The 15,277-nt window shown below is 39.2% G+C and overlaps 1 protein-coding gene across 1 annotated transcript in view; it reads right to left on the bottom strand.

The window, feature by feature from the left end:
* The window catches only part of LOC147641793 (putative arabinosyltransferase ARAD1), a 33,283-nt gene extending 21,022 nt beyond the window's left edge, over window positions 1-12,261 (bottom strand). The window contains exons 1-4 of the mRNA XM_086799734.1: window positions 11,964-12,261; window positions 11,182-11,779; window positions 5,962-6,258; window positions 5,785-5,880 (exon numbers count right to left, since the gene is read on the bottom strand). Coding sequence (XP_086655860.1) covers window positions 5,785-5,880; window positions 5,962-6,258; window positions 11,182-11,706 — 918 coding nt within the window. The 5' untranslated portion in view covers window positions 11,707-11,779; window positions 11,964-12,261. The remainder of the gene's footprint in view (window positions 1-5,784; window positions 5,881-5,961; window positions 6,259-11,181; window positions 11,780-11,963) is intronic.
* Between the last annotated feature and the right edge of the window lie 3,016 nt (window positions 12,262-15,277).

Genomic DNA, 15,277 nt, shown 5'->3' with positions numbered 1-15,277 from the left:
GACTCTCCGTCAGCTGTTGCAAGTTTATCACTTAGGTCTCCACGACCTCATTCACTTTAGGTCTCCACGACCTCATTCACAAGACGGTCAAAATGCTTCCCCAGCATTCTTGACATAAAACAAGTCATAAATACAGTTTCTATAACGAACTCTCGTCTTTCCACATTGTTTCACATCAATCTACATTTCTTAATCCACGTCCAATCATATGTATTCCTATAGTCCTTCATCCATTCTTATCCAATCACATCATATTCTATCTCATCACATCTATTCACATTTATCCTTATCATATCTCATCCATTCGCATCTACCCATGTCCACATCTCATCACATTACATTCATTCACATCTCATCCAATATGTACCCCGATCCACATCACATCACATCCATTTCACATCACATCACATCACATCACATCTCATCCATTCATATATATCCTGATTCACATCACATCACATTCATTCACATCTATCACATCACATCACATTCATTCATATCTATCACATCACATCCATTTATATCACATCCATCACATCACATTCATTCATATCCATCATATTTATTCTCATCACCATCCCATCACATACATTCTATCCACATTACATCACATCCACAACTATCCATATCATATCTCATTCATACACATCCCATCTCATTCATCCACATCCATCCAGTCATTCACATGCACGACTATTCACATCCATCCATTCATTCACATTCACATCTATCACTTCACATCTCATCACATTCACATTCACATTCACATCCACATCCTTTTACATCACATCACCCACATCCCTTTACATCACATCACATCCATATCACATCCACATCCCCTTTACATCACATCATATCTCATTCCACATCCGCGTTCACATCCATTTACATTACATTACATCACATCTTATCGCATCCGCATCCGCATCCGCATCCGCATCCGCATCCACATCTACATCTACATCCATATCTATTTACATCATGTCACATCATCACATCCATTTACATCGCATCACATCCTCTCACATCCACATCAATTTACATCACATCACATCCTTTTACATAACCTCATCTCATTCACATCCACATTCATTTACATCACATTCTTTCGCACACATCCATATCCATTTACTTTACATCTCATCCTTTCACATAACCTCACATCTCATTCTCATCTAATCATTCACATCCACATTCATTTACATCACATTCTTTCACATACACATCCACATCTATTTACTTTACATCTCATCCTTTCACATAACCTCATATCTCATCATTCACATCCACATCCATTTACTTCACATCTCATCCACATTTATTTATATCACACCACATCCTATCACATCCCATTCACATCTTATCACATTCTATCACATCCATTCACATCTTATCATATCTCATTTCCGTTTGGTAGCTTTTTCTACTTCGATACCGACGATGGGACTTTTTCTAAATTTCTGTCAATTGTTTGGCCTTGGTAAAGATTCTTTTTCTCGAGACGGCTATTTTTATATTCTTTCTCAAATTTTTCAAGTGAAATATGTTCAATATTCTTCTTTTAAATAAAAGAATTCATAAGATTTACAAAAATCAATTCTATCCATATTTCCCAATAATGCTCAAAATTTCACTTTTGATAAATATTCATAAATTGAATTAGACTAAAAATTTCTCTTTTCTCATTTAATTTCTTAGATCTCAAATATCATGAGAATTCTTCTTTTAACATTTGATTGATTGAATTCTAAATGTCATGAAAATTTCTCTTTTTACATTTGATTGAATTCTAAATGTCATGAAAATTCCTCTTTTATCATCAAATAAATTTATTTAGAATTTCTCTTTTCTTTAATAAAAATATCCATTAATTCAATATGCCAAGAATTTCACTTTTACTATTTAAATGATTGAATTCCAAATGTCATGAGAATTTCTCTTTTATCATTTAAATATTTCTCATACATAAAATAAATTTATCTAAAATTTTTCTTTAAATTTTAATTAAAATATCCATTAATTCAATATGCTAAGAATTTCACTTTTTCCATTTAAATGATTGAATTCTAAATGTCATGGGAATTTCTTTTTTATCATTTAAATAAAATTATCATAATTTTTTCTTTTCTTAATTATTTAATTATACATAAATCTTAAAAATTAGTTTTCCATTGAATGTGATGAAAATCATTCTTTTAGCATAGGATGACCAATCCTAGAATATAATAGGAAGTCCTCTTTTCACATTATGCATAAGAATGAATTATGTATCAATTTCTTAAAAATTTTGCTATAGCTCCGCTGCTATTACTGATAATTTTTTATATTTTTGAAAAGAATAAACATAGTAATACAATTATGATAGTATAACTATCTTCTAAACTTAAATCCAATTTTTGGATTTAAATCATAAGATTATCATAATTTTAGAAGCATAAAAGTATAAAAAAACCACTTTCTTAACCTCTAGCTTCACAAGCCTAGAGTTTGATTTGTGAATTGAGAATTTCTCAATGAGAAGCATCATTTGAATAAAGAATTGGTCATAGGAATGACCATTCTTTTGGAGAGAGAGATAAACATAAAAAGCATAAATGTAAACTTTTCTAAATTATTCATTACAACTCTTAAGAAAAGCTAAATTTGCATTATAAACACTTAATTTAGAAACTTCTCAAGCTTGAGAGGAGTTGAGAAGTGAAAACATTGAGAATAGTAGAAAAAAACCATAAAATTACACTTTACCTCTTGTTTTTGCTTGCTTCTCTATCTTAGAAGAAGCCCCTAACCAATCAATTGGTTAGTGTGTTAAGAGAAAAGCTCCAAGGAAGGTTGAAGAGAGAGAGAAGCTCCAATCTCTCCAAAATGTAGAGGATTTTTAAAGGATAATAAAAAATATCATCATTTTAATGTAATACTGGCATGGTATAGTTCACAAATGAGAATACAAAAGAATGAGGGTCTATTTATAGATGAGGGAGGCCACTAACTGAGTCCAACTAAGTTCTAAAATTTTTCAGCTTCAATTTGACTAAATTTGAGCAAGATTTGGATCAGTTTGGCTCCCTTTTTTATTTGGTTTGATCCAAGAGAGAGGAGAGATAAAAATATCACAATTTTTATAAATTTAAAACTCATCCACATGTGTGAAATAGGCACCTCCTTAAAGTCTTCCCCCCTCCTTACCAAGATGTCAAAAATGTATCATTATACCAAAATATTTTATTTTTTTAGTAATATCTCATAGTTTTTAACTAATAAACCTTGTACTCAGTCAACTCTTCATCTTATGTAAGCATTTACTCATTTTTGGATATTTTCTTTTATTCTTTGGATCAAGGTTGATTCCGTACGTACGTACGGATCCGTACAGTACGGTACAGCCATACGGCACGGTACAGTACCGTACTGTACGGATCCGTACGTTCCCCCCCCCCCCCCGGTGGCACATGACGAGGATGCACTGGAGCTTGTTGCTGTTGAGCCAGAGTTCGATGAAGAGGGCAATGGTATCAATGATGGAGGCATGCTCTCTTCAGAAGACTCATCATCTTCATCTGATGATGAGATTTGAGACTCTTGCGTCTAGACTCTAGAGTCTAGACAACTGTAGTGTTTCATTGTTTTGTTTTTTGCACTTGTGGACCAGGACATGTGCTGGCAGCTGTAGACATGATATTTGTACTCTCTTTTATCATCTGTGACTTTCATGGTTCTTACTTATATCACTATGACTGTTAACATGAGGTATTGTGTAATGGGCTTGGTAACTGATAATTGATTTAAACTTTAAGTAATGAGGTTCAGTCTCTTTATTTTAAGTATTTTGGTTGCTATGTCTACAAAATATTCAGGTTTCTAGGACTGTTTACAAATGGTACGTACTGTTTACGTACCTTAAAATTTGTTCCGTACAGAAGTACGTTCCGTACGTACTGATAGCGTACCGTACACTACGTACCTTACCACCTTGCTTTGGATTTATCTCATCCCCACACTTGGATTAATTCAATTGATCCATAGGAACCTTAATTAGACCATAATCCAAAAATTTCTGAAAATCTTAACCCTTAGACTAAGGTCCTTTATACACATTCTCAATTAATTCCAAATGCACATTGAAAAGTTCTTTTTGAAATTCTGTTTTAAAATTCTGTTTTAGGGAAAACCATTTTAGACACTAGGAGGATTTTTATATCCAAAAATATCTCAATTTTAGATTACCTCTCTCTAAACATTTTCTCTCTCCGGATCAAAACAAGGTAAAACAAGATTTTTCTTTTATTCCAGAGAGAGGAACAATTTCAAGAACAGAAGGGGAGGTTCTTACTCCTTTACACCTCAAAAGCTGGAGGGAGGAATCTTACAATCTGTCCATTATGCCACGCAAAGGTTGAGACGAAGGAGCATTAAGTATGTCGCTGCCCAGTATACTATGAGATCCGTGGGAGGTTTCAATGGCTGTTCCATGAGGGATTTGGCCCCCTCTCCACGATCATTGACTTCCCGGACCAACGTTGCCTAGGGCTCTTCCTGCTCAAGCTCCGCAGACAAGATAGGGGCACTTTCTTGAGACAGCTTCAGCCCCAACTACCTCGACCCCTCCCTCGCTAGCCAACCATCACTAATTCCTTTCGAACCCAGTAGGAGGACACCCATACAGTGGATCCCGTGGACCAACCTTAGGTTGCTCCTGACCCACCTCACCTGAGGAATTACCTCGGACCGGGCCTCCGCATTCCAACATGCCTGACGCCCTCGACCCTGTGGATGTCAGCCACAATTCCCTCATCGGCTCCACATCACCAATTCATTTCGAACCCAGTAGGAGGACACCCATATAGTGGATCCTGTGGACCAACCTTAGGCTACTCCGGACCCACCTCGCCTGAGGAATTACCTCGGACCGGGCCTCCGCATTCTAGCATGCCCGATGCCCTTGGCTTGTGGACGTCGGCCACCATCCGCTCATCAGCTCCACATCCAAGACATGCTCCATCGCCCATCTTTCCACATAACGTAGTTGAGGGAGACCTCTCCACCATACTCATTACCCCCATGCTTCATATTTTGGAGAGTGGTATACCATCTAACGAGAGCTGATGCTCCTCTCATGTTTCATGTTCCTGGTAATCCATGATGAGATTTCCATGGACAGTTTTGTATCACTCCAGTCAGATAGTTTTGTTCTGTTTTTATTTTATTTTCTGTTCCATGATGCAATATGCCATGGACATTATTGTATCACTTTCGTCTCATAGGCCTAGAGGGGTGGATAGGGAGGCACCACAGCCTATCACATTGGATACGGGAACCTATACCACAGTGCCCCCTCGCAGCAGGCCCATGGGAGTCACATCAGATCAGGCATGCACACTCCAGAGGGCTAGACGCCCTTGTCCCATCAGACCCCAACCACCCCCAGCTCATTCACTCCAGATTCAAGAGATCTTGAACCGCCATCAAGCAGCCTCATCTTCACAGCAAACAATTGACATCTCTAGATGTGTACATATATATGTACATATGTGTGCACATATATGTACACATCTGTTTCCGTGTTTATGTTTATGATCTTCAGCTCACATTGAACATGTGTGACACTTTTGGTCTCATGCACCCATTGCGCCTTTAGTAGACGCCAATAAAATCTTTCTTTCTTTCTTAAGTAGCAAAGCAGCAGTAACGAGAACATTCATGTCTAACAAAGCCTTTCTCAAGCTTGAAAGATTTTTAACACAGATAGTGCAGCGATCTGTAAAGTCAAGCTAAAAACGGCAGTACCATTTCAACTCCTCCATTTTTGGCTTCACTCTCTTCATATATCACATTGGGATGATTCTGCAAAAGCTTGGCCAATTTTATCCGCACTACACCATCCTGCCACATGAACCAGCCTGCTTTATAATAACAACCAGAGATGTGACCAAACAACATGCACACACACATGCATATACGTACATCCTTGCGCCTTATCCTTCCTCTGAAGAAAAGCAGCATGCTTCTGGCTTCAAAGGGATCTGTCACATTATCATTTACATAGGTGTCCACCACATGCGTGTAAGGAGCGACAACGTCCTTCCCCAGCCACGCAACCTTCTGAGTGAACCGTCCGAAATCAGCAACAATAAAAATACAGGAGTTCAAGCCCTCCCTCACAAATCTCAAGGCATTGGGGTGGTGCATGACAAGAACGTGATCTCGACCACCTGATCGCTGCCACCATGCCGAATTCTGTAAGAAGTTCATAATTTCAACCTGCAATTATGGAAGTTGAGAAAAGCTGTTAAAAACAGTTTGTTGCGACAAAAAAAAAAGTATCCTCCTTGATATGTACTAGAAAAGAACTCGTGTGTCACCATTGTAACTTACATTCTATAACATGTGCCTATGCAGAAGTGTATCAAAGATAAGATTAACGATGCAATCACACTTGCTGAAAACTGAATATGCATAGAGATTAGGGTTCAGAAAATATGCAAGGACACAATATTGGGTCCCAACTACCCTCTCAAGGGCCCCCACTACTGGCCAGTGTATGTGCTTGTTATATTGCAAGAGAATGAAGAGGTACAAAGACTTGGTGTGCTATCCACTGGACTGCACCTGAACTTGACCTTTCTTGGACTGGTTTGGTGTCAGCAATTTGGATTGTTCCCTGATTATATTTGTAGTATTTTTTATGTTGTTAATAGAAGCTACTTGTTGGCCATTCTTATCCATGATGTGAACTCGCGTGCAGTGATCCTCGGAGTCTAGGAGTAGTTACCTCTAGTGGTGATAGTCATGCCAAAGAATACTCCCACGAGGAGCTTTCATAGCCACCAAGCACCACCCGTTGTATCTGAGGCTTCATGAGCACACAATACCGCGGACACACGCTCAAGGGACCACCCTCTATGTGCTGTCCACACTGGTTTTCAGCATGATCGGCGATGCATGAGTTCAATATCATCTCTATGCACCACACAAAGTGTTCTCCATTCATCTGACACCAGTAGAGACATTGTTCCAAGGTTTCCAAAGGTCAAAACTTGCTCAAAATTCTGATTTTCAGCCTCCAGACTAAACTGTATGACCACGAGATAACGAAGAGATAAAAATGATGTCCCAAATAAATGGGCAAGACAAAACAGTTCCGTAAGTCCAGATAACATAATCATGTCTCTCTGTCCATACTACAAATCAAATCCATAATCATGTCTCTTTGTCCATACTACAAATCAAATCCAACTCCAAGGAGCAGCTACTCGTTCCCCAATTCCCAGTGTCACCTCAAACACATGCTACTCTCCCACTGGCTTCCATGCTTACACATGTGAACACCAGGCCGAGAAATAGAAGACCGATTGACCGTGCACGCAAATGTAGAACGTCCACTGGATCTGAGCGCAGACATCAAGTCCCCCTGCCAACCAGGTGTCATGTCCACTCTACCACTTGCACTCCATGTTGGTACTCTGACCACACACCATGGAGAAGAGGTGGGCTCAAGTGTGTGACATAAGATAAGAATCACTCATAGGGATAGATATCTGGGTGCTCTATAAACACTTTTTGCTACACATAGTTTATAGGCATTTCAGCCACCGATAGTTTTATAGGCATTTAGGGCCTAGGCTGCCAATAGAAATCCTTGATCCATAAGCTAACCATGAGTTCCATAAGTCCAATGCATCCCAAATAAAGGGAGCCAAAAACATAATCCATCCCAATGAAGGAAGCCATAAACAATGTATATATATATATATATATATATATATATATACCTAGATGAATCTAGGAACATGCCCAAATTCACCTTTTAGGAATGTGCATGTTATATACTCATGGTAGTCAACCCACAAGACTATATAACTATCAACTCCATTATGCATAGTATGGACTAGATACTACGACATCCCCACTAACGTCATCAGTGCCCAATAGTGGGTGTAGAACTTTGTATCAAGATATGCTCTCACACACGCACTCCACACACACACACACACACACACACACACACACACACACATAAGAGCATATATTCACACAAAGTCATTCGTACTGAGTTTCTGTCAAACCTCCGGAGACACACACACACACACACACACACACACACACACACACACATATATATATATATATATATATATATGAAACCATTGAAGCATAAAGCCCAAAAATCACTTAGCCAATAATAACCATATAGATGCACCAAACCATCATTTATGTATAAATCCCCAAGCAAAGGATGTGCCATAAATTTAGTCCATAGTCCTTGGACATATCCGTATGAAAACCATATAAACCAAGCTTTTCAACCATTAACATTGTTTACATGAAACAGTTCAAGGCAAACAACACACAATTCTCCTTGTACCAACATACAAGGCTTAAGTGTCCAAAAACACTTAACAATAAATTGCAAAAGGCACCAACTTTGCAAAAGTCAAAGTATACTTAGCTTTTCTTTGCAAGTCATGAAGCCAAAAGAAGATCTCCTCACCATATCCATAAGATATCTCAAGATGTATCTCCATATAGCTTGCCTGTAAGCTTGATAATATAATCCACAATATCCATATGAAAAGAGTGCTAAATATGGGCACATAAAGCTAACTCCATACTTCCAGGATAAATTCTGTGAATCCAGAAATCCTTAGACTAAGCTATCTACTACTCATGCTCTTGACGCATAGCTGCTTCCACAAGTGAATAGGTTGGCCATGCTTAATAGCAATGATGGTCCCCACTTGATATCTTTTCTCATCCTCATTGATAAAAGAAAGCCTCCGCTTCCGAGAAAGCCTATGCTCTGATACCACTGTAACCGAATCATTCCACGCCCAGGGACTAAGGTCTTCAACACACTTTTACATGACCATCAATTTGAACTTAAGCATTTAAACACTGGCCATAGCCATTATACATAATCACACATGCTGAAAAATAATATCATATGCATAGGACACCAGTCACACCACACTGGGACCGAAACAACCGGCCCCCCCTTCAACGAAATTCTCTATTCCTTGGGAGTAATCTTTCAAACAAAGGATGCGAGTGCTCAGCACCGGATTTTCCAAGTACATATGATTTCCAATCAAAGAGAGAAATTAAATTTGCGAGAACATTGTTCCACAATCTTACAAAATTTTGCACTTGTAACTCATGGCCAAAGTCTTCGAGACTTGTGCGCGGCCTTCTCAACATTAGTTTCTTTGGACTACCGAAGGATAGGACACTATCACTGGTGATTTGCGTGCAGTCTAGTTAGGGCGATACCCTCTTGATGCTTCCAATGAACACATTGACGCTTTCTACACAAATCCTCAGACACGTCACAATGCATTGAGAGACAAGCCCAACCCCGATAGGACACCTCCCATAGAGCCATCATCCCCGATTTCTTTGTCACACACATCCACATCAAAGTCCACCACCCATACCAATGCCTTTGTTCTGACATCAAAGCCCACCACACATATCCACGCTCTAGCTCAATCCTCCATAGGAGTTCTTAGCAAGAGTGCTCAATCCATTCTATGAGCCCAACACCCGTGACCTAGAGCTTCAGGACCCTCCACCACACAGATAGATCCGGGAGGTTCTCCACCAACACGACATGCTCCCATCACAGAGGCATAACCCTCTTTCTATCTTGAGATTGGTATTGGCTAAGGAGGGATCATAGGATCATCATCTGCTACTACTGGATGTATACCCAACATTACTTCTTCCATGGGCCAGTATATCCATGGTACCATTGTACAAGGTTGTTAGAGGCGTCAGAGACGTTTGGTACAAGGCGGGTATGGTACGTGCCTTGAAAGACTCGTAATTTTTAGAGACGTTAGAGGCGTGTTAGAGGCGTCTGTTTTATATATATATATATATATACCTACAGCCATCGGAGATCTCGGCTGGAATCCATACATTAACATGAATGGTGTAAATCCAGTCGCTGAGTGTTTGGAGCTGTTATAGGCAAACTCCAATAAGGGCAAGTACTCTTCCCAATTAGATTGCTTCTTACTAACATAAGAACGCAACATAATATATTTTAGTTACAAAACCGATATGAAGTAGAGATTTCGGAAATAAAAACCAGATAGATTTAAGCCCTTATTTTGATTTATTGAAAAATATGTTTTTTTCGAGCATTGGGACCATTTAAGCTTGGCAAGGAATCTTGGTGTATATATATATATATATAGTGATAGATAGATATAATATATATAGTGAAAGTTGAGAGAGAGAGAGAGAGAGAGAGAGAGAGAGACTAGAGTGTGTGTGTATGAGCCTTGAGGCAGGGAGAGAGAGGGTGTGTATAAGAGGGAGAGAGAGAGAGAGAGAGAGAGAGAGAGAGACTAGAGTGTGTATGTATGAGCCTTGAGGGAGAGAGAGAGAGGGTGTGTATGAGAGGGAGAGAGAGGGTGTGTGTGAAAGAAAGAAAGCTGTATTAAACGTCTGCAAAAGGCCACAATGACCTATGAGACCAAAATAGTCCATCCTCATCATCTGGATACATCATCAAGATTCAAGGGTACAGAGTAAACTGAAATGAACCAGTAGAGTATAGAGAGAAATCCAAAAGTGGGGTATAAAAAACATCATCATCCTAGTGTGTTTGAAGTTTGAACTTTGAACTTTGGGTCTTGAGAAACGCTTAAGGGAGGGAGGGAGAGAATGAGGGAGAGAGAGTGTGTGTGAGAGGGGCTGCCTTGGGCCCTTAAAGCCCCCATCTAAAGACTCAAACCAGCAAAATATATATATATATATATATAATTTTATTTTTTGGTGGACGCCTCGATCAGCAGTCGTACGCCTCGAACCGTTAGAGGCGCGCCTCGTAACAACTATGCCATTGTATTACTTATGGTAGACCCTTGCAACCTTCCATAGACATTAATATAACTCTCTCTCTCTCTCTAGCTATTTTGCAGATGTACACCTAAATTTCATGGATCAAAAAAAGGACTTGACTCACTTGATCACAAACATGAGCATCACACAAAAATTGATCTAATGTACCTGCAACATACAGTCCTCCTCTCTCTCTCTCTCTCTCTCTCTCTCTCTCTCTCTCTCTCTCTCTAGCTATTTTGCAGAAGTACACCTAAATTTCATGGCTCAAAAAGAGTACTTGACTCACTTGATCACAAACATGAGCATCACACCAAAATTGATCTAATGTACCTGCAACATACGGTCCTTCTCTGTCTCCGGATCTAGCATATTGACACCATGAGTGTTGAAGCTCAAAGATGAAAAGAAGGGCACAAAAAAAACATCTGCCTCGGCTGGATTGGCAACCCTGACCGCTGCTCTCTCCTCACCTTTTCTCGCGTCAGAATCTAAGAGATACAGCATCATCCAATACTCAACACTGTGCTGTCTTTTCAAACCTGATCTTGATGGCCATTGAGGAACCTTTTGCTCTGCCCAAGGCAACTCCCAGTGAGAGCCCGGTTTCAGCATCCCTAAGTTGAATTTTTGAGGGATGTCATACATGTATACTCTCAAAGGCCCCTCGCACAAGCCGCCTATTGGCAACTCGGACTTGGTCCCAATAATTGAACCATGAAAAGTCTTGCGAAGATCCACCAGTTGTGTTGATAGTGATGATCTGAGGTCCCATGTTGTGGAAAGAAGTAGAAAAATGCTAAGAAATAGGAAAACTGATAGCCATATGACCGTCTTCCCACTGACTTGTCCAGACATTTTTAGAGCGTGCCTGAAGTGAGGCTTGTTTAAGAATGGAGTAAAGGGCGACTGTTGATGATGAAATGTCCCCCTGAGGCACCATAACGACAGCATACATCAAATCATTAAACGATCCTATAGCAAGAACTAGTATGCAAAACACAAAGGGGCGGACTATGGACAGGTAATACAGTCGCCCCTCCTATCAGGATTAGCAAGTGAAATGTGGCCGCATTATGCCTGAGGCATTCACTCTGAGAGAAGAAGTTACATACCAAAGCAGTGCATGACTGAATGTAGGTGTTCATCATCGAGTGTGTGAGCTTGGGTGTGGTCTTGGCGGAATTGAAGCTGCCCTGCTCGAGCCGAGATGCATTTTAGCCGCCTGCATGCTGCCAAATCTGCGATTGGTGTGTAAATTGCCCACCAATGTGCCCCACGACCTGTGCAAAGCGTGACAGATACTAAAAGCTTGACAGACAGACGGCTCTCAGAGAGGCCACAAATCCAGATTCCGAGCTACTTGAGGAGAGTTTTATCGAGAAAACGAGGACCCAAGATCGAGTTGGAACAAATCAGTGTCTCTGAGGAACTAAACTTTTAAACTAATGCAACCTTGAGTACATAGTATATTGTTCTTCTTATTGATTTTGTCACAAGCATGGGGGTTTACACACTTGTTGTTCTTATTGTTCTTCTTATGATTTTGTCACAAGCATAGGGGTTTACACACTTGTTGGACACCGGTCTTTCCAATAGACACCCTAAAAAAGGGGGAAGATCTCCCATGTCCAAGTCTATTAAACACAAAGTCTCCCCGTCCGTGACGCAGCGCGGTTTACACACAAGTGAGAAAAACTGCGTAACATTTGGGCAGGCAGAGAGATGGACAGAAGAGACTCCTCCACCTTTTCAGTGGAAAAATCAAGGGCACACTAAGTATGTAAACCCCCTACGAAGTTTCGAGGTCCAACCACCTTTACAGTAACACCCCAATAAAGTTTGTAAACCCCCTATGTATACTTTTGATTTGATTTTAGTGTCTTTAAGGGCCTTCAAGGGTAATGGAAAAAGTGTCAAGTCTTGCACCTAGTGGGTAACAAGAAATAAGGGAAATATCCATCGTTACCAAGCAATCATGCCCATCCATTGCTTATTCTTAAATATATGTGTAAAAGCTCTAAGAATACGTCACCTAAAGTGCGCTCATAGATTTCATTATAACAGAGGGGGCATTTTTTGAAGTCAAACTACAATCTATACCAATATAGATGTTACTGGGGGAAAACCACTGGCGAATTTGCTCACATTAAGAAAAATGCACTTTGCATACACAACATGCAGCCATGTTTGTTTATGCAAGCCCACATTCTTGCATGCTTTGAGCCTTGAAGTTTGCATTATTATGTGGACACACTATGTCATGACCCTCTCATGATGTAAAATAATTTATGATGTTTCAAATCTCACTCTTCCACACAAATATTTTTTATGGATTATGAAAAAAATGTATTGCCCAAAGTATGACACAATATGGGACCACCTAGTACACATTTGTTTATATGAGGGACATAATAATATATAGATCTTTTAGAGCCTTCACTTTGTTCTTTTACAAGTTGTTGATAAATACATGCACAAAGTCATTATTTTGCCTTTAGGGTTTATATTATATCATACATAACTAAGCTTTGTAAAGATAAAAATCAATATATCACATGTATGATCCATTTACTTTATATAAATGGCCTCTTTGATCCTTGCTAGTTTCTTCTTCATTACTAAAATTTTCCTTGATTTTTGTCACAAGCTCCAAAATGTTCCATTGTAATGTGCATAACACTTTGCTTTGCAAAAATTATGTAATGCCTTTTAAGTTGCTATCACAAGAAGCTACGTAATTTGTTTTATGTTAAATATGCATAGCACTTTGATTAGCAATAATTACACAATGCCTTTTAAGTAGCTATTTATGAGAAGATCAATTCATGTTCTCTTACCTTCCATGAACATGCATGGTGATAATGCTATGATATTGAAACTTTTCACTCTTGGACCCTCGTGCCTCTAGATGTCAATTCCAGTGGTAGACTTAATAGAAGATATAGGTTGCAAATATTATTTCCACTAGGTTGGTTTCTTTTGGCTATCTTTTAAAGTTCTCAAGGTGATTGTTTGCACCATAAAACATGCATCTTAACTACTGTAGTGTCGCAATCCTAAGCATGAGGTTGCAGGTCCTATTCTTGCTTGGTATTAGCATGTGGACGTGCCCATTGTATACTTCACTTACGAAATCTTTTTCAATTGTGTAGAATATGTTGTGGCATCAATGAAACTTCAAGAGGTAGTAATTACTAATGGATTTCTAATTAAGTCATATCTCTACAACCTATTAGCATATGACATTCATGGGTTCATATTCATCTTCCATCATGAATGTGGACATCATAATGACTACTCAATATGCACTTCCATATGGTGACACCCCTTATATTGGTCAACCTTATAAATCTTTAGTTTCATAATGACTACTCAATTTGCACTTCCATATGGTGACACCCCTTATATTGGTCAACCTTATAAATCTTTAGTTTCATTAAAATTCCCCTGTGAAATTGTGCATTTATGCTTCTTTGATCTTGACAATTATATTAACACGAATACCACTTTGAAAGATTAAATTAGTGACATAATTGTAGTGCACAATGAATGCATAATCATCATGTGTATAGATCGCTGGCTTCTTCTTTTCAGCACTTGGTGTTGATGCATCAGCCCCACAACCATGCGCCTGACTCTTTCTTCTTCTCCTTCTCTAGTCTTTTTTTGCATTCATTGATGTAATGGCCTGACTTCCAGCATTTGCCTTTTTTCTTAACCTTATCACCCCCCTTTTGAGCATCCTTTCTAGAAGTCTAAGCTGGTTCTGTCTTTGGCTTATAGCTACCCTAAGAAAAGCTTTGTCCTTACCTTTTTTACTAGTAGCAAGTGCCTCATCTCCCACATGCATACTAGTTCGATTTTGCCAAGATTTCTCTTGCGCAAACTAACTCATCAAAAGCAACGGCATTGGGGTTACCCTTCATCTCATGAGCTGAAGTGTAGATACAAAACAATGGTATGAATCTAGTAGTGCTGTGAGAATAGTAGACCAAAGAACTATCAGTATAGGCTTAAGCAATACGTGCCAACTGCTCCCTAAGATCTTTAATCCTTGTGAGGAACTCATCCATTAAATCTCTTTCAATCATATGCTCGGACTCTAATAGCTTGTGTAATTAGGCCACTTATGCCTCGTTACACACCTGGTAAAGCACATCCCATGCATGCTTTACAGTTTACATGAGCGCATATGAGGAATAATGCTTATTTTCATTGAAAGTGTCAATAATGTATGTGCATATGCATCCCTGCCATCCCACCAGTCTTATTCTATTGTGGGAGGTGTAGAGGTAGATGCCATAGTTACATCAGAACTTGTATCACCATTTAAAGTACATGTACTATGTTGTGTTGGTGAAATAGGATGTGCCTCAATGCCAATAACAACATTTGAAAGCACTTTGGCGACCAATACATGGCACAT

Source organism: Cibotium barometz, chromosome 1, assembly GCF_041138505.1.
Source record: "Cibotium barometz isolate CiBa-2024 chromosome 1, ASM4113850v1, whole genome shotgun sequence".
Lineage (NCBI taxonomy): Eukaryota > Viridiplantae > Streptophyta > Polypodiopsida > Cyatheales > Cibotiaceae > Cibotium > Cibotium barometz.
This window is presented reverse-complemented; position numbering and strand designations above follow the sequence as displayed.